Here is a 25933-nt window from a genome sequence, read left to right on the forward strand (position 1 = left end):
AAAGGAGTCAACGCATTTCAAAAATTTGTAAGAGCATTTACATTAGTGGATAATACACCTCCAATTTCTCCCGCCACATTAGTATTTTATTATTTAGTCTATCCCCAAAGGGAAATTGAAATAGTTATAAAATTAAAAAATCATGCAAGCATTCTTGATTACATATACGATAAAGGACCAATCAATATTTTAGCCTTAAGTGTATTAATTTTTACTAATTTGGTCCACAACCTCCTCTACTCAATAAAACTCCCAGTATTTTGTTATTTTTTTAATTTGTCTACTTGAGAAAAAAGAAGTCCTATATTCCACGTTTATTTCTTATGATAAAATGAAATCAATATCGTAAATTTGCTATACATATATATATATATACCATATGATCATTAATTAATTCCAGGTCCCATATTGTATATTTTGATTTTAGTATACTAGCATTATATTAAAATATAAAAATATTAGTATAAGTTGAATTGGGTTATAAAAGGAGGCATATTAGCATACAAGGTTGCAAGGGAGAAGAAAAAGCAGTAGAAAATGGATTGCGTTTTGATTGGTGTTGTGATGGGTGTAATGTTGTTGGGTTTAAGGTGGTTTGTATACCTCCAGGGGCCATGGAAACGACTCCCTCCGGGACCCAGACCCCTCCCGATCATCGGAAACATTTACCAACTAGGTAAAAATCAGACCGAAACACTGAGACAGCTGGCGAAAACGTACGGCCCTCTGATGTCGATCCGCATAGCCAGCGTGTACACGGTGGTGGCGTCCACACCGGAGATGGCCATGGAGATCCTCCAACGCCACGGCCAGGTCTTCTCCTGTCGGACCGTCCCCCATGCGATGGATGTAGGCGGCTTCAGCAAGTTCAGTATTTTCTTCGGTCCGGCCGGGAAGGAGTGGCGCGACAAGCGCAAGATGTGCAAGGAGATTCTGTTCTCGGAACGGTGCCTCGAAGAAAGCGAGGCCCTTCGCCAGGAGATGCTGCAGAAGCTAGTGGATCACGTCGGGGGCCACTGCGACCGAGGGGATGTGGTCAACATCCACGATGCGGTATTCATGGCCAACCTCAACCTCTTGCTCACCACCATCTTCTCCATCACCTCCCCGGATACCGCCATGGAGTTGATGATGATCATGGAAGATTTTTTCTCCTTATTTGCTCCCAATATCACTGACTACTTCCCCATTCTCAAAGTCTTGGATCCGCAGGGGATGAAGCGCAAGGCTGAGTTAAGCTTGGGTAAACTCTTGGCCAAATTTCGTGATTTTCTTAACCACAGGTTGGACCACAGAAGGGTAAACTATAATTACTCTAGTCATATGTCTAACTCAAGGGAAACACGAGCTGATGAAGCTAAACAATCACATATAGCGGAAGTATGAAATTAATTAAGGAAAAGTGCGCAGCGGGACATTATGGGTACCAAGATATCATCAGAGAACAACCAGGCAGAATTTTTTTTACAAAATGCCTATATGGTAACATGATTTACACATGAGGTGAAAAGTATGGTAGTTCGATGTATCATGGTTCGAGACCTGCTTAGAGTATAAGTGGGAGAATTTTGGCAGTGGGTATACTCGAAAGCATGATTTTGAGTATAAGTGGGAGATTGTTAGGATTGGTATACTGAAAAGCATATTTCGAGCATGTTGCACGGATAGAATTGCTTGTATACAATAAACTCTACAATCCACTTTTAACCCAAGGCGAGAAGAATTAATTTTATCTCATTGGTGTTTGCTTATGCATTTATAAGATGTTTCTGAAACATTTAAATGTATAAGAAGCAATTAAGTCTAATTCTTCTGCATAGTAGACTGGTCGTGAACGACGTTCACAGAAGGTGACGCAGTCGGTCCTTTGTAGAAGAGAAATAGAATTTCACAACCTAGATAGGCTTTGGCTACCTATCGTGAAAGGTTGCAGTGTCAGTCCGCATGTTTCCTTACCTTAGGAAATAAACGACACTAGTGTGGTATAGCACTGAAGGATCTAACAGTTGAGATAAGTCTTTTTTGATATTTACTGAAAGACGAGGTCTCGGTGATTGTTATTTCTTAATCATTGTTGATATAACATTGAACATACGATATTGATTATGCACTATTTTGATTTATCAAATGGTGCAGATTTTTCGCAATCCAAGAATCCTGATATCTTGGGTAGTGGTGATTAATGTCTAGAGGTGCTAGTATTGTTATTGCAATGAATCGTGTGCTGGGTGAGTCTAGTTTGATAATATCCTCAAGAGGTGTTCGAAAAAGGTTTTATTATTCATAAACCCGGCCGGTTGGAATTTATTCCAGAATAATAAATAAAGATTTTGAACTAGACAACTCTTGGAAAAAGATATTAATTAATTAAAGTCAAATAGCAGGCTTAAATTAATTAATGAATATTTATATCTTAAACACGGGAAATAATAAATTAAAGAGGTAAGGGCCAGATTACTCGTAATTTGGGATTGGACGGGTAGTCAATATTATTATACTATAGTGGATGATAATAACATTCTATTGGACTTGTATTAAATTGGGGCTCAATTTAATTAGTAAAAGTCCAACAGGTTTGGCCCAAGTCCAACCTCCATGGATCCCTAATCTGGCCCATCATAACTCTATATAAAGGAGACTAGATAGAAGACTACATTAATTGATTTTTATTATAAAAATTCGTGCTCCCTCTCTCCAGGGAGTGGACGAAATTTTCAGTTTCACGGAACTGAAGTTCAGTCTTCTGCCTAGTTAAGTCCTTTCGATTCTGACAAGCTTTGCCCACCCAAAGGTCAGATTCTGAGTTCGGGATACAGATTAGAAGGTTCGTGGTTGAGTACGAAGAACATCACGTGGAGAAGCCGCAAGCAATCGACGATTCTTTGGAGAATCAGATCGGTAATTCTAATCCGTAGGAAATTCATGTTTTAGGTTTTAATTCCTTTTACATGATTTATGTGCGTTCTAGCATGCTTTTTTGATTGTTTAACATGTGAATCAATTAATCCCATAATCGGTCAAATAAATCTGTATGCATGATTTATTTGTTTATGCATGTCTTCCGCTGTGAAGGGGCTCCAAACCCCAACACAACCTATCAGATTTTTGTGTGGTTGTAAACTACTGATAATCCAAGTCTTATTCTTAATGGGAAGAGCATAAATTTCAGCTAACGTGGTTGCCTTCCAAATAGGAATTGAAGTGTCTCCACGATATGTGCAACATAGAAAGAAAAAATAGAAGAGAGAATGATTTGGGTTTGAAAATACATGCTTTACCTTTAGTAACTATGTGATGGAACGCTTAGTAGCTGGATCAGACTCATAAGATGAATTCCCATAGAGATAGTGGTGAGAAAGGAGTGGGACAATAAATATGCAACTAAATTTGAAAGGAAAACAGACAAATCAAAAATAATATCTCTAGTTATGATCACTTTTCCATGTGGCAACAAGGCTTTGTAGCCTTTCTGAGAAGCGAAATAGCCAATGCAATTTGAAGATGGAGAGGTCGTAGTGTAGGGGTAACAAAGACACACAAAAGTTTTCAAGGAAGTGTAGTACGGTTTTTGGTGATTATTTTTTTCATTATGTGAGAGATTATCAATAATCTTAGATGAAAGAAAGTTGATTAGAAAATCAGCTGTGCGAAAAACGTAAAAAAAAATTGGGCAAACTAGACCGATTTATGTGTGTCATCTTCTCGCAGGAGCAATGCTAATCTTCTCTGTCTTCAAATGTATATCGGACATAGTTAGGAAAATAGAGGAGAATAGAAGTGTTTATTGAGTATTCCTTGATAATTTGTTCTACATAGACCGCCCCCTTTTATAGGTATTACACAAGGTACATGTACGGAATATTATCAATAGTATCAATCTAATTTAATGCTATCAATCTATCCCTCTAATTGTGTTCAACTATTTCTGGAGTATCATTGTGATTGATCCTCTTCCATATTCCCTTGTTTAACACTCCCCCTCAAGTTGAGTGGTGGGATCTCCTAAACTCAACTTGCACAACACATTCATGAGACTTCTCGAGTTAACAGCCTTAGTGAGAATATCAGCCAGTTGATCTTCAGATCGAACAAAGGGTAGCTCTACTGCTCCACTTTCAATGTTTTCCTTGATGAAGTGTCTATCGACTTCGACATGTTTCGTCCTATCGTGCTGCACTGGATTTTCGGATATGCTGATGGCTGCTTTGTTATCACAGAAGAGTTGAAGACTGTTAGGGTTTGTATACTAGAAATCACCTTTCGAGTGATTGAATACTGTAAAACTCTAATTATTCTTTTCCAAGTAATGCAACAGATTATTTTTGTCATAATGTTGTTATGTTTTACATTTAATGGATGTTTATTGCATATTTAAATGTATAAGCGAACATAATAAAGTCTAAGTCTTTGTTTTAGTAGACCGGCTGTAGGCTGCTCTCAATTTAAGGTACGCGGTCAGTTCTGAACAAAGAAAAATAATAATTTCACAACCTAGATAGGCCTAGACTACCTATCGTGAAAGGTTGCCATGTCAGTCCGATTATTTCTAAGCCTTATTGAAATAAGATGACGTTGGTGTGGTATAGCACTGAATGGATCTAACAGCAAGACGAGTCTTTATGCTATCTACTGAAAGACGAGGTCTTGATAAATAATTTCTTAATCAATATACGTTGGCATTGAGCATACGATATTGAGTATCTACTACTTTGACTTACCAAAGGTGCGGGTTTTTCGTCACCCAACGATCCAGGTATATTGGGTAGTGGTGATCATTATCTAGTGTTGCTAGGATTGCTATTATGTTGAATCGTGCGCGAGGAGAGTCTCGTTTGATAACATCCACAAGAGGAGCTCGAAACGAGGTTTATTATTCGGAACCTAGCTAGTTGGAGTTTAATTAATCTATGAATAATAAATAAGATTTTCTTGCTAAGTCCACTCTTGGAGATTAAAAATATGTTAATTAATTAAGCACATAGCAGACATTAATTAATTAATGGATGTTTCTATTTTAAGCGCGGGAAATGAATTAAACAAATTAAAGGAAACCCGGAATACTTGTAATTTCGGATTTGGAAAGGCACTGCAATATTACTTCTGTAGTGGCTGTTCGTAATATTCCAATATAAGCTTGTATTAAATTGTGGGTTCAATTTAATTAGTAAAAAGCAAATTGGATGAGGTCATGTCAAAATTCTTCCTTAGATCCCTGACTGAGCCTAATATGCGACTTAATATAAATAGGAGAATAAAGGAGACAGAAGACAACTTTTTCATTATTGTTTTTACTCAAATTTTCGTCCCCCCTTATCCTAGAGGGAGTCGAAATTTTGCTCTCGTTCCGTGAGCAGAATTCTGTCTGTCTTCTTAATTTAAGTAATAGTATTCTGGTGAGATTTGCCCACACAAATATCAGTTTACAGTCCGGGACACCAGTCAGAAGATCCGAGGTCGAGTACTCAAGATCTTCACATGGAGAAGACGCAAGCCATCTTCGATTCTCAAGAAAATCAACAAGGTAATTTGGCTAACTCCGTAGTAAGCATGTTTTAGGAATTATTTACGCGAATAGAATTTATCTAAATAATCTGCTAAATAGATCAGTTTATGAGATCCGTTACAAGCGCAACGCTTCCGCTGCCAACCCCTTCATATATACCTATATATAATGGGGTGTGCTAGGGTCCTTGCAGCATCTTAGTGTGAAACACAACACAAATCACAACCCTTGGATCATTAGATTGGATGATTGTGATTAGTTACATTATCATACTAAAAATCTACATTATTAGCCGAGGTACATTATTAGACTAGAAATTTACATTATTAGACTAAAACTGTACATTTTAAACAAAATGCTACATTATTAGCCGAGGAACATTATTAGGCTAAAAATCTACATTATTAGATGACGCGTGGCATTAATCTAACCGTTAGATCACAAAACCAATGAATTGCATGTGTTTTGTGTTTCACTTATACTTAGCGTTTGGATATGAATACATCCCTATAATATATATATATATATATATATATATATATATATTTAGGGTTGGACTAGGGTGCTAACTATTTACAGTAATAACTAATACCTATCAATGCTATGTATTAAAATTATCAACACAAAGACATAATTATATCAATATAACATGTAAATTTAAATATCAATACAAAGACATAATTTATCAACACAAGAAAGATTGATAAATTTATGTCTTTGTGTTGATATTTTTAACATACAATATTGATATTTAGGTATTAGTTATTACTATAAAAAGTTAGTATTTGATTACAAACCTCTATATATATATATATATATATATATATATATATATATATATATGTGTGTGTGTGTGTGTGTGTGTGTATGAGAATGTAAATACAAAATATGGGGTGTTACAACAATTGATCTATGTCAGGAGGTGAAATAATTCTGCGACAATTTATGTCAATAATAATTCCGTTGCCATCACTTCGACCTGAGCTCGATTAGGATGGTTCTGTCAGGGGCGGTGCCACTGGGGAATGAGCTGGAAGTCGCAGACGGTTTTGGACAGGTGAAAAGTGAAAAATAACTTATATTCCTTCATTTTTCATGTCCTTTAAATGATCATTTAATACCGGAAACACTAAATTCAATTTAATTAGTCCCTACATTTGTGTAGAGATTATAAGAATTATACTACTAATTGATTAACTTTATTTTACTCTAAATTCAGTGTTAGGAAAATTAGTTGGGTAGGTGGAGAAATGTGAAGTTAAGTCGGATTAACTTGTCATTACTCCCTATTGATGTATTGCATATATAACTAATCGATTTGAATCCTTATTATGGTACCACTTGCATCTAATACTTTGTCAATTTTGATTTATAATATAACTTAATGCACCGTTCCTAGAGAGAGATATTGCACCGAATTTTCAACAAATTCAACAATTATTTATTGAACAATAGAATGTCATACTTAATTTGATTTCATTTTATTTAACCCTTTTTTTATAGTGATGCTCCCGTGTTTGTCGGGTAATTTCAATAAATTGTTTAATTTATTATAGAATGACTGCCAATCTCTGCAGTTGCTACCACGTAACATGCATGTTAAAAATTTGTACACGAAGTTATGTACTTAGCCATGTATGATAATAATATTATTATCATAATTTATATCCTTTTTTATTCTAGGTGGGTTAGATAGACCACGAGGAATTCAAAGATATTAGACAAAAATAATAAATTCATGGGCCGACTAATAAACATAAACTTCCTAGCCCGTTTGTCCATTATTCTAGGTGGATTAGATAGACCACAGGGAATTCATGTTATTGGAAAAAATAATAAATTCATGGGCTGACTAATAAACACAAATTTCCTAGCCTGTTTGTCCATACTATATTTTTTCGTAAGTAATATTTAGTTATATTATAATCCAAAATTGTCAAAGTATTAGATGCAAGTGGTACCATGATAAAGATTCGAATCGATTAGATATATATGCATCACATCAATGAGGAGTAATGACAAATTAATCCGACCTAACTTCACATTCCTCCACCTACCCAACTAATTTTCCTAACACTGAATTTAGAGTAAAACAAAGTAAATCAATTAGTAGTATAATTCTTATAATCTCAACACAAATATAGGGAATAATTAAATTGAATTTAGTGTTTCTGGTATTAAATGATCATTTGAAGGACATGAAAAATGAAGTTAGGTATATCAGGTTATTTTCACTTTTCACCTGTCCAAAAACCGCATGCGACCCGCGGCTGTGCAGAGCCGCTTCCAGCTCCTTCCCCAGCGGCCCCGCCCCTGGCATAACCATCTTGATCGAGCTTAGGTCGAAGTTATCCACCAGCGGAATTATTAGTAACATAGATGTTTCATATTTTTATTAGTGTGATGGTTGAATTTGTCGCAGAATTATTTCACCTATGAAACATAAATCAATTATGTCTTCAACTAGTCTTTCAAGTGATGTTTCAAAACTAATAAAGATGATTTTTATATTTCTACGGCCTAGGGCTATATTAGTAAATTCTCTGTAATTTAAGATTGAAATAGTGTTTCACATATTATTATCACTGAATTTTTCATGATAATAAAACAATCATTTTTACCCATAATTCAACGGGGCCATCTCCCATTAAATGCTCTATGAATACCCCTATTTAACCAACAAATCAAACACTATATTGGGTTAATAAACGAGTCACACAGAAAATTTAACCAACAAATCAAACACTATATTGGGCCGTTAAATGCTCTATGAATGCCCCTATTTACCAATTCAACCACACCCTTATTTTAATAAATAATAACCCCCTCAATCTCAACTCCTCTTTGTTGTGCATAGACATCACATCCGCCGCAACCGGAAATCAAAGATGTACGGAACAATGTCCGCTGAGATGACGGTTGATGTACCGGCAACCGAAGCGTGGAAGCTCTACGGCACTCTACAGCTCCCCAAAGTGGCGGAGGAAGCCAACTCCGACTTTATCAGCCGGGTCGACGTCGTCCAAGGGGACAGCGGCGCCAGAACCATTTTCGAGGTCGTTTTCCGTCCAGGTACCATCCACATTCAGTTCAATCAACTTCCGCTAGATTTATGTAATTATCCTAATTAATTTAATTGATTAATTGAGCAGGGATGGGAGGGGGAATGAAGTCGTTCAAGGAGAAATTCATGGTGGTGGATAACGAGAAGCGTGTGAAGGAGGCAGAGGTTGTGGAAGGTGGATTTCTGGATCTAGGGTTCACGCTGTATCGTACGAGATTCAATGTGATAGAGGTGGAGGGAAACGAGAAGCAGTGTATAACTCGATCTACGATCGAGTACGAGCTCAAAGAAGAAGCTGCAGCGAATGTTGAAATCGCTTCCATTAAACCATTCACTGGCCTCATGCTACTCTGTGCTAAGTATTTGCTCCGCAACAATGACAATTGATCAACTATAGCCGCAACAATGACAATTGATCTACTATTAACCTGGGACTGCGTGTTTTACTTTCATGGTTTCTAAAATAAATTTCTATCCTCCTACTATATATCTCTGTATTTTATTTTCTCTTTTTTCATGCTTTTAATAACAACAATCAATATGGATCTACATATTTTATCAACTCATAACTATGAAATCTTGAAAAAGCTGCCACAAGAAAATCCTACTCCCTACGTTAGCTATTAAAAGTCACACTTTATCCGCCACGAATTTTAAAAAAGTTAATAGAAAGTGAATTGAAAATATTAACGAAATGGGACTCATACTCTTTGATACGCTCGGTTTTTGCACTATTTTAGGGCCTTTATTTGGTCCTTTTTGAGTATCAATGTTGCATTACATGTCCAATAATTACATATTTTATCTATTTTGGTATTTTGACGTGTTTTGTGAGAAATGTGCAAATTTAAGCCTAAAAAGATAGCTAAAACTCGAAGATGAAAATCTGGAGCATTCGACCCACCCAGCTGACCGCTGGCGGCCAACGATTGTTGAACAAATAGCAGTCCGCTTCGAAAAAGTTGTGCTGAAAAGACTAGTTCAAGACATAATTGTAACACCCCAAATCAGGGTTTAGTTGGAAAATTCCTTTCTACACAAATTTGTCAATTTAGGCTGATATTTTTATAATTTGTGCACAACACTGAATGTTATTTTATATAGAATTGGGGTTACACAAGTATCACGTCAGTCAGATTGAGCAAGAAAATAGAATTAAATTGGAAATTATATAGCGTATACAATAAAAGGGAGAAATGGTCATTTTGCATAAAAGATGCTATGTATATTTTTATCTCCAAAACTCTTCGAGAGGCACGATTTTTTTAGGTTTGTAATTTTTTTTTTACTACAATCAAGACACTTATACATGGAATCATCTAGAAAGAATATGAATGATCAAAATAGTGTCATTTGTCATTTATTATTCATAATTAATTAAATAATGTGGCTCTTGCTATAAAATCAAATATAGCTACTAGCCTACTATTCACCCCACTTTGGAGAATCAACCGATTAGTAATCAAAGGAGGAAGAAGAAGTTGCAATCTATAAAAGTTTCACTTAATTTGTGTTGACGCTTTGAACCAGTCGAACCAACGTATGGTTATCATGGTAGGGCTCTCTTTTATCCTATTTTTCTTTTATTTGAAACTTATGATAGGTTATGAGGTAAAAATTTTCTGACGTCGTTGGTTGTCAAATAAGGTGTGTGTTACGTTTTGAGTTTATCCATCAATCCTTGTCCGTAGACGTCGGAAACATAAGTTTTTCCATTGAACTAAATTGAGTTGAACCTATGTATGATTTTGGGTATGAACTAACTATCTTAGTGCATTAATCCATGAATCATAATTGGTCAAATTGTTGTTGAAAATGAATAATATATCTTATTTAGTGACTAAAATAAATTTATTAGAATTTATAATGGTCATTTGATATATTTTGGGAAATTGATTGGAATATTGAAGTGAAAGATGTTTTTTTAGTAAGGAATTGAATATGGTAATGACTAATAACTTAGTGTGATTATATGAGTGGATTAACCATAGAAATGAGACTAGAATTGATGATTGAAGCATATTCTAACGATTGCAAATAAATTGAAATTAAAGAAGTTTAGTTGATAAGGTTAATGAGTTTTATTTATAAGATTTGGTAAAAGAAATATGATTTAGAATGACTATGGATGTTAAACTAAATTTGAGGATTTACTAAGTAAGATTAGTAATTACGGAGTATAAAGTAACTAGTGGAAATAGTAACTTAGAATTTGATTAAGGGAATAAAAGACATGAAACAAACATGGAATGGATAGATAAAATGAGTAGTATATGGAATGCATTTAATTGATCTTGAAATTTATCTGTGATTATTAATATTTTTAAATTAGTATTAAGTTGACGAACATAAAACTGTGAATAGGTAATAGAATATTTGGTGATTTTTTTTATTGGAGGATTTAATTAGGAGTAATTACTGCAATCTATATATATATATACCTATATATAATGGGGTGTGCTAGGGTCCTTACAGCATCTTAGTGTAAAACACAGCACAAATCACAACCCTTGGATCATTAGATTGGATGATTGTGATTAGTTACATTATCATACTAAAAATCTACATTATTAGCCGAGGTACATTAGGCTAGAAATTTACATTATTAGACTAAAACTGTACATTTTTAAACAAAATGCTACATTATTAGCTGAGGTACATTATTAGGCTAAAAATCTACATTATTAGATGACACGTGACATTAATCTAACCGTTAGATCACAAAACCAATGGATTGCATGTGTTTTGTGTTTCACTTATACTTAGCGTGTAGATATGAATACATCCCTATAATATATATATATATATATATATATATATATATATATATATATATATATATATATATATATAGAGGGTTTTGATATATGCAAAACCATATTTAAATAACTCAAAGAAAATAGCGATGACAATTCCTCGGCTTGGCAAACAGATTTCCTAAACTAGCTAAACAACAACAAAGCATGCAGTGGATACCATTTTCCTAAAACAGAAAGGTACGGATGAAAAGCTGCAACAACGAAACTCTGACTCTCCAATGATCTTCATATCTTTCAACATTCCAAACATAAACATGTAGAAAACAGAACATTAAACCAGTTCGGAACAGAGCATGACGATTCGAACGTCAGAAATTACGATTAGCCATAAAATAAGCAGAACTACAACTACTAGACGAAGCGAATAAAAGAACAGGAACTAAACATCCACAAACATGCAGAATTCAACTAATATGCTCCAGATCCACACGTCGAAAGCTCAATACACTCCGGATCCAAGCAATCTGAATCCAACTACAATTAAACCCAACTCCATCAACGCCGATTCAACAGATTCACTCTGATCAACTACAATTCAACCCCAATCCAAGCACCACGTCGAAATTCACTCTGATCACTCTGATCGGGTGCGAAAAGCATACAAAAACAAGTAAATCAACTCCAAACATCAGAAATCAACATCCAACATCAGAATCAACTCAACGATAACAGAAAATAACACTTCCATAACCATCAGAATCAAGTTTCAACAAAAAGTAAGAAAAGCCGAGCTTCGAACAGCGAAGTCTCTGTCGGAATTCAAATGGAAATTTAATTAAGAAGCAGTAAAATGTTTCTTCGCCCTTATAAGGACGGTGTTACACCACGTCGAACGTCAAAAACCCGATGAAACCCCCTATATTACCCCATTTCTGTACAGTGTGTAGAGAAGTGTGTATGCGAAAGCGTGAGCTAAGAGCGAGAAGGTGTGATGATGATTTTTCTGCTGTGTGCTTCTTTTATAGACGGGGAGTTGATCTTCTAGATTCTTCTTTGAAATTTCCAATTTGCCCTCCTTCTGGGGATTTCCTCTGTCTGGTAAATAATGCTCTTTTTCTCTCTTTCCTGCTTGATTCCTTCGCCCTGCAATTATCTTCCTCCACTTCCTAGCCCTGGCGAATTTCTCTACACAACTGGTTTAAAACATGTGTTAGACCCCTGGAAATTACTGAATTTACCCCCATAACCGATGCGTGAAATTAGCCTTATCAAACCGCTCACACTTAAATCATACTTGTCCTCGAGTATAAAGACAAGAAAAAGAAATAAGGCGAATTTCAATGCCTGGTTATCCTACGACCGACCCTAAAATAAAGAGACAACAAACTCCTAGACCTAGACACATAAAACTGGCACAAAAAAAAGAAAAACAAAACACATATGCATGAACTAGTTTCAATTATTAAGCAGCCGTCCCCTCAAGCTTAAGGTCAATGCGATTGTCTACAGTCTCCGAATCTTCCCCTTCCCTTTTTCCACCTAGTCGGCTTGTCAGTTTGTCAAGATAGCCTATGACTTCACCAATTGTTGGATTAGCTTGATCACTCATTCATCACCAGGGATGTTAGGATCGTTCACTCTTTATATTACTATACCACTGATGCCTCGAGTTATGAGAATTCTCTTTTGATAGCTCCTACTCCCTTTAATTCATGGGTCAGGTTACTATTGCATCCTGCCCTTGGATTTTTATTCTCCCATTCCATCTGGACTTCGTCCAGCTTATACCTCCTAATCTTCCTAGACGTCGTCCAGCTTATACCTCCCAATGTAATTTTTTTTTATATATATCTCCCCTGGACTTCGCCAGCTTATACCTCCTTTTCCTGGACTTCGTCCAGCTTATACCTCCAGTACCCTTTTCCCAGGCCTGTGAAGCTATACTTATCCGCCTTAGAATTTCCTCCTTTCTAACTTCTCTCCCTAAGCATCATGTGGCAACCCCTCTCTTTATGTGTGTTAGAATAAAGTGTTTAGGCTTATAACTCACTTTATGGAGGGCTTTAAAACTAGATCAGCTAAGGCATGTTCTATCGTCCTTAATTCATTCAAACCGATTCAGTTTATTAAGGAAAGAGGCCTCAAGGTTGACGTGTATCCTCTCTTCAGTTACTCTCACTAAGGGAATCCTGCTTTATTATTTCACCAGCTCATGCTAAACACATAAATCATAAAAAAGAAAAACTGACTCATAGACCTAGCAACTTCTACGCATGCTGGACACAGACTGCACTAACTTCCTCTTCCCTCCCACTTCACTCAAGCTTGTCCCCAAGCAATCCTAGTGAAGGGGGGAAACAGGGCAGTTGGTGCACACATACACCAAACTAAAGCAATAAAGACATACTTCACGAAACACATATGTACAAAATAAACTTCTCACACTTAGACCGGGCACCGGGCTAAGTGGGAGAAGATATTACTTCCTAACAGAAACATAAGCATGCCATATTAACGCAAACTTCTCACACTTAGACCAAGGATTGAGCTAAGTGGAAGAGAACACATGTACATAACTAAGCATGCTAATCACAGAAACACATATTCACAAACTCAAGACACGAACATGCACTATAGACAAAAGGAAAAATGAAAATGCTGAAATATAAATTTACTTGGTCTTGGGGGGTATCAATTCTGAGTCTGGCCCCCACGGAAGCCAGACTTTGGTGGTACGTTGGGGCGGTTCATCTTCACTTTCTTCTTAACCGGCGACGCCGGTTCCTCTTCTTCAATCTCAGCTTGCTTAGATATAGGCTTTCTCACAGTCAGGGTTGCCACGGGTTGGGACACGGACAAAGGGTTCTGGAGAGATGAACTTCCTTGACCAGGCTACATGGTTACACTGCTTGGTTCAGGAGGCAGCTTCCGCTGGGTCGGTGGAAATTTTTTCTTCAGCCAGTCGACCATCTTCATCATAATTCTCACCGCGTCCGCCATCCGATCATTCTGCATGAACGATTTCCCTGCCAAATCATTGATGCTCCCCTTGAGCGCCTGTATCTCTCCGCGAACTTCACCAAGTTCTTTTCGAACTTCCATCATCTCCTTCTTCAAGCTTTCACTGTCCACACTAGTCGACGCCTCCACTCCATCCAACTCACGCTTCACCGGGGCCTCTGCCTTTTCTACCTCATAAAAACACACATCCATGCCGTCCATGTAAAGGAGACCCTTGTTGAAGAAATACTCCACGTTGAACAGCTCCGGAGCCTCACACATACGCACGTCAGGTGCAGACTTGGCAATCTTCATCACTATGTTACGCTGGAGGTAGGCACCGAGGATGTGGCAGGTGTATAGGTGGTGAGAAGGGTTAGAGGTCATCAGATGGCACTCTTGAGCCAACCAGTAGCCCAGGTGGACCTTGATCTTTTTCGACATACACCAGGTGAAGTAAAGCTCAGGAGTTGTGAGGGCAGAGCTTGCTGTTCCCATTAAGTTGTATCCGATGAAGACTTGAGCAAATCGGAGGGGGTGGTTAGAGATGTGGAACCCCATTGATTGGCTTGTCTTGAAGGTCCCAACCCCTTTTGTGGGTAATGAACTCCCACGCTGCCTGCGGCCTGAATCCCGGGGTGTACTTAGGGGGACCGACCATGCGTTCATTCCATATTCCTTCCTCGTCCTCTGCATAGGTAAATAGACCCATTCTTAAAGACACCTCCTGGATACTCATTTCATACTCCACATTGAACATCCTAAAGGAGATGGAGTTAGCGTCTAGATCAACTGCGGGCCTAAAGGCGATGGAGTCAGCGTCTAGATCAACTGTGGACTTGAGTCGGAAGATAGAAAAGAATTCTCTGGCTAAAGCAGTGGGCACCTGCGCCGTGATGTGTTTCAATAACCATTCGAACCCAATGTCCTGTATGTGCGAAAGGAATTCCTCTTCCGAATCAATCTCCCGGAGTGCCTCCGGATCATATCGCTTCCCAGATTTTGCCAGTTTCCCACTTGCTCCTCGCTCCTTGTAAGTCTGGGCCCTCCTCGGATCAACAAATTCTCCCATTTCTTTCAGCAGCTTCTTTGTCACCCAGACTTCTGTCCTTTCATAGTTAAGCTCCTCTGCTTGCACATCCTCATCGTCATCGTCTGCTTCACTATTTGTACTTGGGCCTTCCAATCCCTTTGTGAACAGCACCTTAGTGGCTTCCGGTAATAGCTCCTCAGTTAGCTCGGCGGCTGGAGTTTCTCTGGACCGTTTAAGTGGGACCTGAGCTTCTTGCTTCCCTTTGCGTTTGCGCTCAGCAGCCAAGCACCTTGTCTCTACTTCCCCAAGCTCGTCCCCCGGTCCCGGAGCATCTTCTTCTGCTTCAACTCCTGCCCCTTGAGCATCGAACTGAAGTTTCCTAGCCCTGGGTGTCTCCATCAGTTCCTCTATCCTCATACTTTGCCTAATCATCCTTCTGGCCGTCCTATCATCGACCGGCGTCATCTCCTCCTCGTTGTCGAGGTCCACTATCTCCTTCTCTGTTTCTTCTTCCTCGTCGTCGCCATCTGCGAATTCCTCCTCCATCTCCTGAAGAATCTCTTCCTCAAAATCAACAGGGGCTTTCCCCTCCTCATCATTCCCAGCAAAAGGGGTTTCCCCCTCCAAACTCTCACAAGGGGTTTCCCCCTCCACATTCTTCACAGGGTTTCCCCCTCTACACCCTCCATAGTACCAGGGGTCTCCCCGTCAAGCTTATCAACACCAACATTGGGTTTCCCCGTCAACAGTCTCCATAGGGCTAACACCAACACCTACCCCTGGATCACCAACACCTACACCTTCCCCTCCGCCTCCCTCCTCCGTCTCTGATCCCTCTACATTTTTGCTCTGAGCCGCCGCTGCATGTGGTTGATTTGGGGCAGGGGCTTCGGCTGAAACTTGGGAACTTTCGGTGGGGAAGGTATCGGTACCTTTGAGATTGGACGGTTGTGGTGGTGCTTGGAATGTGGGTTGGGTAGGCTTTCTCCTTTCACGCGGCGTTGAGAAGCGGATGAACAACTCCATCGCCGCCTCCTTACTCCTGAATTTCGTGATAAATTTCTCCATAATATCCTCTGCGTCGAGGTTGGTGGTCGTCTGGGCGGTGGTCGACTTTTCGGTAGAACTTTCCGGAACAGAATCCGGTCACCTCACGGCTTGTGCCTCGGGAACAGGGTTTCTTTTTTCTGTGGTGGTGTTTGTGGCTGTCTTCTTCATGACTTCTTGACTGGAATTTTGTGGTGGTTTGTGGTGGTTTTCTGGTGGTTTCTTGGGGCTGCACTTCAACGAAAACAAAGAAAAGAAAAGTAAAGGTTTGAGAGAAAATAATTGGAAGAGAGAAGTTATAATTTGGGAAATTATATTTTTATGAAGGAAAGCCAATACAAAAGGAAATACAAAAAGAAAGGAAATAAAATTAAAGGAAAAGAAAAAGATATTAAGGGAGAGAGACGGTCGGCAACTGACGCAATGCGTCAGAAACCGTACACCTCCTGATCTTATCCTAGAATTTGAAATTCAAATTTTGAATTTTTTTTGTACTAATTCCCCCGCTTCTTCTGAACTGCCTCCCCTCTCACAACTACTAGAGATAAAACGAAACATCAACCTCCCAGGTCGAGGAGATCATGAGATTTCCCAGGGCAAGTTGGTGTTTCAAAAATATTTTTGGAAGATTAATTAATATTTTTTCCTTTGTTTAGTGTTTTTTTACTTTTAAAAACATATTTATATTATTTACACTCGTGTCTGAGTATTCTCGGGATCCCCAGGTTCAGTGCATAGACTTAGCATTAGATCCCCATTTACCTGACCCAAGATTTCTCGGAGAATACTCAAATCACTTGACCGCTTAGGCAATGACAGGGAGTGCGCGTAGTGGCACTTCCTCCACTACACACAACTCTGACCCATCCCTAAATATCTTAACTCTATGACCATTAACAAGGAAAAGAATAGAGTTAGAAACGCTTCCCTATATCTCCAAAGCTCCGTTTGCTCGAAGGCCAACAATGGTGTAAGGTTCGATCCATTTTGACTTCAGCTTACCAGGCATCAACTTGAGCCTGGACTGGAAAGGAGCACCTTCTGACCCACCTGCAATTCCTTGACCCGGAGGTTTTTATCATGCCACAACTTCGTTTTCTCCTTATACCACATTGCATCATCATATAACTCAAGTCTCAATTCCTCCAGCTCTTGTAACTACAACTTCCTCTCTTCTTCACTGGCCTGGGGCTTCATGTTTATCTCCTTGACTGCCCAATATGCTCTATGCTCCACCCCGACGGGGAGGTGGCACATTTTTCCAAAAACCAATCTATAAGGCGACATTCCTATCGGTGTCTTGAATGCAGTCCTGTAGGCCCAGAGCGCATCATCCAACCGCTTGCTCCAATCTTTCCTTGACGTGTTAACCATTTTTTCCAGAATGCTTTTTATCTCTCGATTGGAGATTTTTGCCTAGCCATTTGACTGGGGTGGTAAGGAGTGGAAAGTCTATGGTGAACTCCATATTTTCTCATCAAGGTTTCTATAGTTCGGTTACAGAAGTGTGTTCCCTGGTCTGATATGATGGCTCGGGGCACACCGTATCTGTTAAAAATGTTAACCTTTAAAAACTTCGCCACTTCCTTTCACTCACAGGAGCTCGTAGCCTTGGCTTCTATCCACTTGGATACATAATCCACCGCGACCAGTATATAGGTATTGCCATAGGATGATGGGAATGGTCCCATGAAATCCATACCCCATATGTCGAAGATCTCGCAAACGATTACTGGGATTTGTGGCATCTCATCTCTCTTCGAAATTCCTCCAGTTTGCTGGCACATCTCACAATTTTGACAGAATTCAAAAGAATCCTTGTTTAGCGTGGGCCAGTAGAATCCACTGTCTAAGACTTTCCTTGCAGTCTTCCTTGGTCTAAAATGACCTCTACATGCTAATGCATGGCAGTGATTAAGTACATCCCTCTGCTCCCATTCTGGGATACATCTTCTTATCACCTGATCGGCTCCCATCTTCCACAAGTAAGGATCGTCCCAAAAATAGTACTTTGCCTCGCTTTTGAGTTTCATCTTCTGGGCCCGGGAAATTTCCTGCGAACTAGGTACCTCTCCTGTGACTAAGCAATTTGCCAGGTCAGCGAACCACAGTTCTGCGTTCAGCGGATATTTCCCTATTTCAGCATCTCCTGGACCTATTGCTGCCATCACTTCTTCCCATCTGATGGGTCTAGGAGATTCTCCTATCCAGTAAAGATGTTCCTCCGGGAATGCATCTGGTATAGCTTTCTCGGTATCTCCTTGAAACTCTTGTAAAAGCAACACCCATCGGATTAACATTGGCTTAGACTCCATCTTCGCCAGTAAGTACTTGATAGCTGCGCGGTCTGTAAAAACAATCACCCTTGACCCAAGCAGATATGGTCAGAACTTCTCGAATGAATACACGACAGCTAACATTTCCTTCTACATGGTATCATAGTTCTTCTGGGCTTGATTAAGGGTTTTTGAGGCGTAGAAGATCACGTAGCTCTTCCCATCAATTCTTTGACCTAGTACTGCTCCCACTGCAAAATCACTTGCATCGCACATGACTTCAAACGGATGATTCCAGTCGGGTGCTCTAATTATGGGGGCCGACACAAGGTTATCCTTCAGAAGTTGGAAAGCTTTTTTAAAATCTTCGTCGAAGACGAATTCCACATCATTATGCAAGAGGTGGGTAAGCGGCTGCGCGATTTTCACGAAATCTTTGACAAACCTTCTGTAGAACCCTGCATGACCTAGGAATCCTCTGACTTCTTTCTGATTCGTAGGGTAGGGCAACTTCAAGATCACGTCCACTTTTGCCTTATCCACCTGAATGCCTTTCTCTGAAACCACATGACCTAGGACAATTCCTTCCAGTACCATGAAGTGGCATTTCTCAAAATTGAGAACCAAATTCTTCTCTTGGCATCTCTTCAGTACAAGGTCTAGATTGGCTAAACAGGAATCAAAAGAGCTCCCATACACGGTAAAGTCATCCATGAAGATCTCAATACATACCTCCAGTAGGTCCGAGAAGACACTCATCATGCAACGTTGAAAGGTGCCCGCGCATTGCACAGAACAAACGACATTCTTCTGTATGCGTACGTCCCGAAGGGGCACGTAAACGTTATCTTCTCTTGATCCTCGAGATCTACATAGATCTGGAAGAATCTGTTGTATCTATCTAAGAAACAAAAATACTGCTTCCCAGCCAATCTCTCCAGCATCTGGTGGATAAAGGGTAATGGGAAATGGTCCTTCCTAGTTGCTTCGTTCAGCTTCCTGTAATCTATACACATCCTCCACCTGAATCCCTAACTTCTTAGGCACCATGTGAACAGGGTTGACCCACTCACTATCTGGGATCGAATAGATAATGCCCAGAGATAGCAATTTCAATACTTCCTTCAGGACCTCTTCCCTCATGTTCGGGTTCAACTTTCTTTGCGGATCCTTATGAGCTTTTGCACCTTCCTCCAAAGATCAGGGCTGATCCCCACTAGGTCTGAGAGAGTCCATCCAATGGCCTTCTTGTTCCTTCGGATGACTTCCAATAACTCCCCTTCCCGTTCCTAGGTCAAGTTGCTGTTTACTATCACAGGGAACATCTCGTTCTCCTCCAAATATGCATACTTCAGACCAGGTGGAAGTGTTTTCAGTTCTTTCTTGGGCACACTCATTGCCTGGGGCAAGGGATTCTTCTCCATCTCTGGCCCTGGTAAATTTTCCATACTCGCAACATGGGCTGATCTCCTTGACCTGACAAGTTCAGGATTTCTGCAAAACTCCACGATCGCTTGCACAAGTTCCTCATCGGTCAACTCGAAAGTGTTCATGGCTTCACACAATCCTGCAACTTCTCTGTCGATGCTGTGACTCAACTCTGAATTGTCGATCTGTTACTGCATTAATTGAGTCTCAAGATATTCTTGGACCAGGGGGTTAATGACATCTATGGCATGCAAATTTTCTACATCTAAAGGTTTCTTCATGGCTTCATCTATGCTGAACGTGTATTTTTCCCCATGATAATCCAAGCATATGGTACCATCAAAAACATCAATGATTGTGTTAGCCGTGCGTAAGAAAGGTCTCCCTAGAAGTACCCCGCTAGACTCGGCAGATTCATTTTCACTCATCTTTATCACATGGAAATCGGCACGGTACAGGAAATCATGCACCTTGACTATCACATTTTCTAAAACCTCCTCTGGACAAATGCACGACCTATCCGCTAACTGGATTACCACTTTCGTATCCACGATTCCTACTCCTACCAACCTCTTATAGATGAAAAGCGGTAAAACATTTATTGACGCTCCTTGGTCACACATAGCATGCTCAATTCTGATATCACCATTAGAAATGGGTAGAGTGAACATACCCGGGTCCGTGTGTTTTGAGGGCATCCTTGGCTTCTGTATCACTACCGACACGTTTTCCCCGATCAATATCTTGTCACTGGGTTTAGTCTTCCCAACGATGAACTCTTTGAAGAACTTGCTGAAGATAGGCAGCTTCAAGGCCTGCAGGAACGACAAGTTGATCTCCAGCTTCCCAAAGATGTCCATGAAGTCTACCGGTTCATCCTTTTTCTTCTTGGCCTCTCCTCCGTAGGGAAATGGCTTTACTTGCTTCACCATGCTAGGGGAATCTCCCTTAGAGTATTCTCCAGTTTCCTTCATCACCTTTTCAACCTCTACCTTGGGCTCCGGGTCTAGGAAGAATGGGTCAGCCATCCGGGGTAGTGGTCTTCCCAAATCACCAGTCTGAACGTCATCCTCTGTTCTGGTCTCCCCTGTTTCAGTATAGCCTTTATAGGAACTTGGGTTCTCCTTCTCCTTGCTCATCGCGAGAGGTATGTTTCCATCCACTTTCATCGTAGGACCTTCATAACCATGTCCGGACCTCAGAGTGATTTGACTGATGTTTTCCCTGTCCGGTGGCTTGACTGTGGCAGGGATTTTCCCTTCGTTCCCTCGCAGCACACTTAGGGAGGTTGTGATCTGAGATAACTGTTTTGCCATCACGTCCATCGCAGCCTTGTGTTCCATCTGAGCATCCTGAAGTTTATGCACCACGTCATTGTTGGACTGCAAATTGCTCTGCATGCGCTGCTGCGTACTGACTAGGTCGTGTACCATGTCATACATGCTTCTCTGTGATCTGGAATTCGGTTGACTGGTACCTGATCCTTGACTGTGATTAGGTCCATTTCCCTGATTCGAGCGAAAATTTCGTTGACCTCTTGAATTGTTGTTGTACTGATTTCCTGGCCCCTGGTTCCCCTGGTAATTGGGTTGGGAGTTCTGATAATTTCCTGGGTTGTTCCTCTGGTGCGGTGGCACATAGGACTTCCCTTGGTTATTCTGGTTCCTGTTGCCACAATTAGAGTGGTCTCCTTGATTCCGATTGCCCCAGTTGTTCTGCCCCTCCTGGTTTCTCCCTGACCAGTTAGACTGCCTCTCTGGTGGGTGTGCATAATTGGTATTCTGCTGTGGAGGTGGCTGGGTTGGATCGTTGTCGGACCATCTAAAGTTTGGGTGAGTTCTCCATGGAGCCTCCTTCTGTTTCCCTTAGTTCCAACTCCCATCTGGATTCCAGCTTCCCATCGAATTCACCTAGGCCTGGTATTCTCCCTCTTGAGGGCCATAGTACTGCTGGGGTGGAGTTTCTTCTGGGCCTGGAGTTTTCTCTATTTCTTGTGAGGCAGGGCTTTTCTCGATCGCATTCAGAAGTGCTTTTTCCAACCTGTCAATCCTGACCTCCACTCTCTCATCACCCTGTTCCATCACCGCATTGGCTGAGCCTCTCCTCATAATGTTGCGTGGGTTATCATATGCCTTCTTTGCATCAATCAACCTTCCCAAAGTTTCTCTAGCTTCACTTACTTACTTCTTTGTAAAATTTCCCCCACTCGAGGAATTCATCAGATCCTTTGACTCAGGGTTTGCTCCCTCGTAGAACAGATAAAAGGTTTCAGCCTCTATCATCCTGTGATTTGGACAAGCATCGAGCAACCCTTTAAAACGTGACCAATAGTGACTCAAGGACTCATCATAATCCTGCTTACACTCCAGAATATCATTCTTGAGGGCATTGATTTTGTTCGAAGGGAAAAAGTAGTCTAAGAAGACCAATGTGAAAACTCCCCAGGTACAGATAGAATCCTGTGGCAACCTTAACAGCCATGTGTTGGCTTCTCCCTTCAAAGCGAATGGAATTGCGCGTAGGCGATAGTCCTCCTCCGTTGCATAGTTGGGCCTTTTCTGAATACTGCACAGCTTGCTAAACTCGTTCAGGAACTCATATGGACACTCGTTCTTTCGCCAAGAGAACATTGGTAGAACGCCTAGCACATTCGTCTTGATGTCGATGGACCTCTGACGCTGATTTGTAAAAATAGCCTAGGCTGGCTCACCATCTAGATGGGCAGTGAGCGAACCGATCTCAGGATCGGGATCGACTACGTGTGCCATGTCACCGATCTTTTCTTCCTCTGTATCTGAATATGACTCAAACTCCTCTTTGACTGACGATTTATGATCCTCGTCACTATCTGAACTCAACGGTTCTGGATCTCCTGTTGTTAGCCCTGATCTGGTGGTAATTGAGAATGTTGTTTCCTTGAACTGCCAACTAGACTGGGCGCTTCTCCAACCAGGTGTGTAATTCCAATGTCCGAACCGTGCATTATCTCTCTCTAGGAACCGTGCATTTAGTTATATTATAAATCAAAATTGACAAAGTATTAGATGCAAGTGGTACCATAATAAGGATTCAAATCGATTAGTTATATATGCAATACATCAATAGGGAGTAATGACAAGTTAATCCGACTTAACTTCACATTCCTCCAACTACCCCACTAATTTTCCCAACACTGAATTTAGAGTAAAATAAAGTAAATCAATTAGTAGTATAATTCTTATAATCTCTACACAAATATAGGGATTAATTAAATTGAATTTAGTGTTTCCGGTATTAAATGATCATTTAAAGGACATGAAAAATGAAGTAAGGAATATAAGTTATTTTTCACTTTTCACCTGTCCAAAACCGTCTGCGACTCCCAGCTCCTTCCCCAGCGGCACTGCCCCTGACAGAACCATCCTAATCGAGCTCAGGTCGAAGTTATTCACCAACGGAATTATTATTGACATAGATGTTTCATATTTTAATTAGTGTGATAGTAGAACGTGTCGCAGAATTATTTCACCTACTGACATAGATCAATTGTTGTAACACCCCATATTTTGTATTTACATTCACATACATACATATATATATTATAGGGATGGGGTCCTCTTCTATTGCTTATAGCATCATAATCCAAAATCAAGACCAAATCTCAACCTTAGATTTAAAAATGAGTGGATGAGATTAAATCTTACGGATCTCAATAAATAGTAGACAAAATATCAACACAGTTTTATTGAGATTTTACATGTATTATATTGAAATTTTACATGCAATATATTGAGATTTTATATGCATTATATTGAGATTTTTTTATGTATTTGTTGATAAAAAATATACTTATCAACATATACGAAAACTGAAACAAAAATCATCAAATTTCATCATCCGAACATCGTCGGAACATATGCATGTGAGATCTCGTTAGAATCCCTATAAAATTACCTTTAATTTGATATATTTTTCGTGAAAAAATAATTTAAATCGAGAGAGTTACGTAAATTTAATGTTTTCGGATAATTTTAATAAAAGGGAATTGACATTAATGTCCTTTAATTTTATTTAATACTCATTTAAATTTTCCAGTTGACATTATATCAACTACTAGTTCTCATAATCTAATGGTTAAAAATTGGTCTTAGTTTTGGATTGCTAATTAGTTAGCAATTGATCACATCCCTATAGGGATGTATTCATATCCAAACGCTAAGTATAAGTGAAACACAAAACACATGCAATCCATTGGATTTTGTGATCAAACGGTAGATTAATGACGCGTGTCATCTAATAATGTAGATTTTTAGCCTAATAATGTACCTCGGCTAATAATGTAGCATTTCGGTTAAATAATGTACATTTTTAGTCTAATAATGTACCTCGGCTAATAATGTAGATTTTTAGTATGATAATGTAACTAATCACAACCATCCAATCTAATGATCCAAGGGCTGTGATTTGTGCTGCTTTTTACACTAAAATGTTGTAAGAACCCTAACACACTCAGTAATTACTCCTCATTAAATCCTCCAATAAAAAAAAGCACCAAATATTCTATTACTATTCACAGTTTTATGTTCGTCAACTTAATACTAATTTAAAAATATTAATAATCACAGATAAATTTCAAGATCAATTAAATGCATTCCATATACTACTCATTTTATCTATCCATTCCATGTTTGTTTCATGTCTTTTATTCCCTTAATCAAATTCTAAGTTACTATTTCCACTAGTTACTTTATACTCCGTAATTACTAATCTTACAGAGTAAATCCTCAAATTTAGTTTAACATCCATAGTCATTCTAAATCATATCTCCAAAGAGTCTTCCAAAAGAAACTCTAAAACTTGACATCCCGATCACTCACAATTGTCTTTGGAATCCCATGTAGCTTGACCACCTCCATAAAGAACAAAGTGGCAATGATCTTAACATCATTTGTCTTCCTACATGGAACGGAATGAGCCATTTTGGAGAATCTATCTACCACCACAAAAATGCTATCGTTTTTTCTGGGAGACATGGGTAGACCAAGCACAAAGTCCATGGAGATATCTACCCAAGGGTGTGTAGGTGGAGGCAAAGGAGTGTAATGCCCGAAATTGTTAGACTTAGATTTGGCTTGCCTACACTCTATGCATTGCCCACAAAACCTCTCAACATGTTTCTTCATGCAAGGCCAAAAGAAATGCTCACTCAAAATATCAAAGGTTTTCAACACCCCAAAATGTTCCATCAAACCACCCAAATGAGACTCCTTAATCAACAAGTCACGAAGAGAACAAATAGGGATGCAAAGCTTGTTCTCCCTATACAAATGTCCATCCAATCTATAGTACTTATCAAAGGCACCTTTTTCACAAGCTTCAAACATAGAAGCAAAATCATGATCATGCTCATACAAATCTTTAAGAAATTCAAAGCCCACATACTTGGAAGCACACAAGGCAAGCAATTGTTTCCTCAAGCACATAGCATGATTCTCATTCAAAGCATTGTCAAGCAAAAGATTATGAGGCTTTCTAGAAAGAGCATCGACAACCACATTTTCCTTACCCTTTTTATACTTAATCACATAAGGGAAGATTTCTAGAAAAGCACTCCACTTAGCATGCCTCTTATCAAGCTTATGTTGTCCCCCAAGAAACTTGATGGAATCATGGTCGGTGTGAATTACAAACTCCCTATGCATGAGATAATGTTGCCAATTCTCAAGGCACCTCACAATGGCATACAACTCTTTATCATAGGTGGGATAGTTCAATTGGGCTTGGCCAAGCTTCTCGGAAAAATAGGCTATGGGCATCCCTTCCTGCATGAGCACACCACCAATT

The 25933-nt window shown here is 39.4% G+C and overlaps 4 protein-coding genes and 1 non-coding gene across 5 annotated transcripts; 2 read left to right on the forward strand and 3 right to left on the reverse strand.

Moving 5' to 3' along the window:
• The first annotated feature begins 537 nt into the window (after positions 1–537).
• LOC121767072 (ferruginol synthase 1-like) lies at positions 538–1386 on the forward strand. Its single transcript, XM_042163273.1, has one exon. It carries the CDS (start codon positions 538–540, stop codon positions 1384–1386), a length of 849 nt encoding a protein of 282 aa, XP_042019207.1.
• Positions 1387–3661: 2275 nt separating this feature from the next.
• Positions 3662–3765, reverse strand: LOC121769623. Its single transcript, XR_006043644.1, has one exon. It is a non-coding gene; the product is annotated as a U6 spliceosomal RNA (small nuclear RNA).
• A 4574-nt stretch (positions 3766–8339) lies between these two features.
• On the forward strand, positions 8340–9064 carry LOC121766460 (norbelladine synthase-like). The gene is made up of 2 exons (XM_042162742.1): positions 8340–8575; positions 8656–9064. The coding sequence occupies exons 1-2, from the start codon at positions 8392–8394 to the stop codon at positions 8952–8954; spliced, it is 483 nt and encodes a 160-aa protein (XP_042018676.1). The 5' UTR covers positions 8340–8391; the 3' UTR covers positions 8955–9064.
• A 10376-nt stretch (positions 9065–19440) lies between these two features.
• LOC121767073 lies at positions 19441–19825 on the reverse strand. The gene is made up of 2 exons (XM_042163274.1): positions 19706–19825; positions 19441–19626 (listed from the first exon to the last, which is right to left on the reverse strand). The coding sequence occupies exons 1-2, from the start codon at positions 19823–19825 to the stop codon at positions 19441–19443; spliced, it is 306 nt and encodes a 101-aa protein (XP_042019208.1).
• Positions 19826–19971: 146 nt separating this feature from the next.
• LOC121767074 lies at positions 19972–22740 on the reverse strand. Its single transcript, XM_042163275.1, has 4 exons — positions 22343–22740; positions 22058–22261; positions 20374–21931; positions 19972–20295 (listed from the first exon to the last, which is right to left on the reverse strand). The coding sequence occupies exons 1-4, from the start codon at positions 22738–22740 to the stop codon at positions 19972–19974; spliced, it is 2484 nt and encodes an 827-aa protein (XP_042019209.1).
• Positions 22741–25933: the final 3193 nt, after the last annotated feature.

This window comes from Salvia splendens, chromosome 15 (assembly GCF_004379255.2).
Source record: "Salvia splendens isolate huo1 chromosome 15, SspV2, whole genome shotgun sequence".
NCBI classification, from domain to species: domain Eukaryota; kingdom Viridiplantae; phylum Streptophyta; class Magnoliopsida; order Lamiales; family Lamiaceae; genus Salvia; species Salvia splendens.

Coding starts and splice junctions, on each gene's coding strand:
- LOC121767072 (XM_042163273.1), top strand. CDS start 538: ATGGATTGCGTTTTGATTGGTGTTGTGATGGGTGTAATGTTGTTGGGT.
- LOC121767073 (XM_042163274.1), bottom strand. CDS start 19,825: ATGAGGGAAGAGGTCCTGAAGGAAGTATTGAAATTGCTATCTCTGGGC. Junction 19,627..19,705: donor CTAAGAAGTTAGGGATTCAG/GTGGAGGATGTG, acceptor TTTATCCACCAG/ATGCTGGAGAGATTGGCTGG.
- LOC121767074 (XM_042163275.1), bottom strand. CDS start 22,740: ATGTTCTCTTGGCGAAAGAACGAGTGTCCATATGAGTTCCTGAACGAG. Junction 22,262..22,342: donor TACGAGGGAGCAAACCCTGA/GTCAAAGGATCT, acceptor AACTTTGGGAAG/GTTGATTGATGCAAAGAAGG. Junction 21,932..22,057: donor GAAGAAACTCCACCCCAGCA/GTACTATGGCCC, acceptor CCCAAACTTTAG/ATGGTCCGACAACGATCCAA.
- LOC121766460 (XM_042162742.1), top strand. CDS start 8,392: ATGTACGGAACAATGTCCGCTGAGATGACGGTTGATGTACCGGCAACC. Junction 8,576..8,655: donor CGAGGTCGTTTTCCGTCCAG/GTACCATCCACA, acceptor TTAATTGAGCAG/GGATGGGAGGGGGAATGAAG.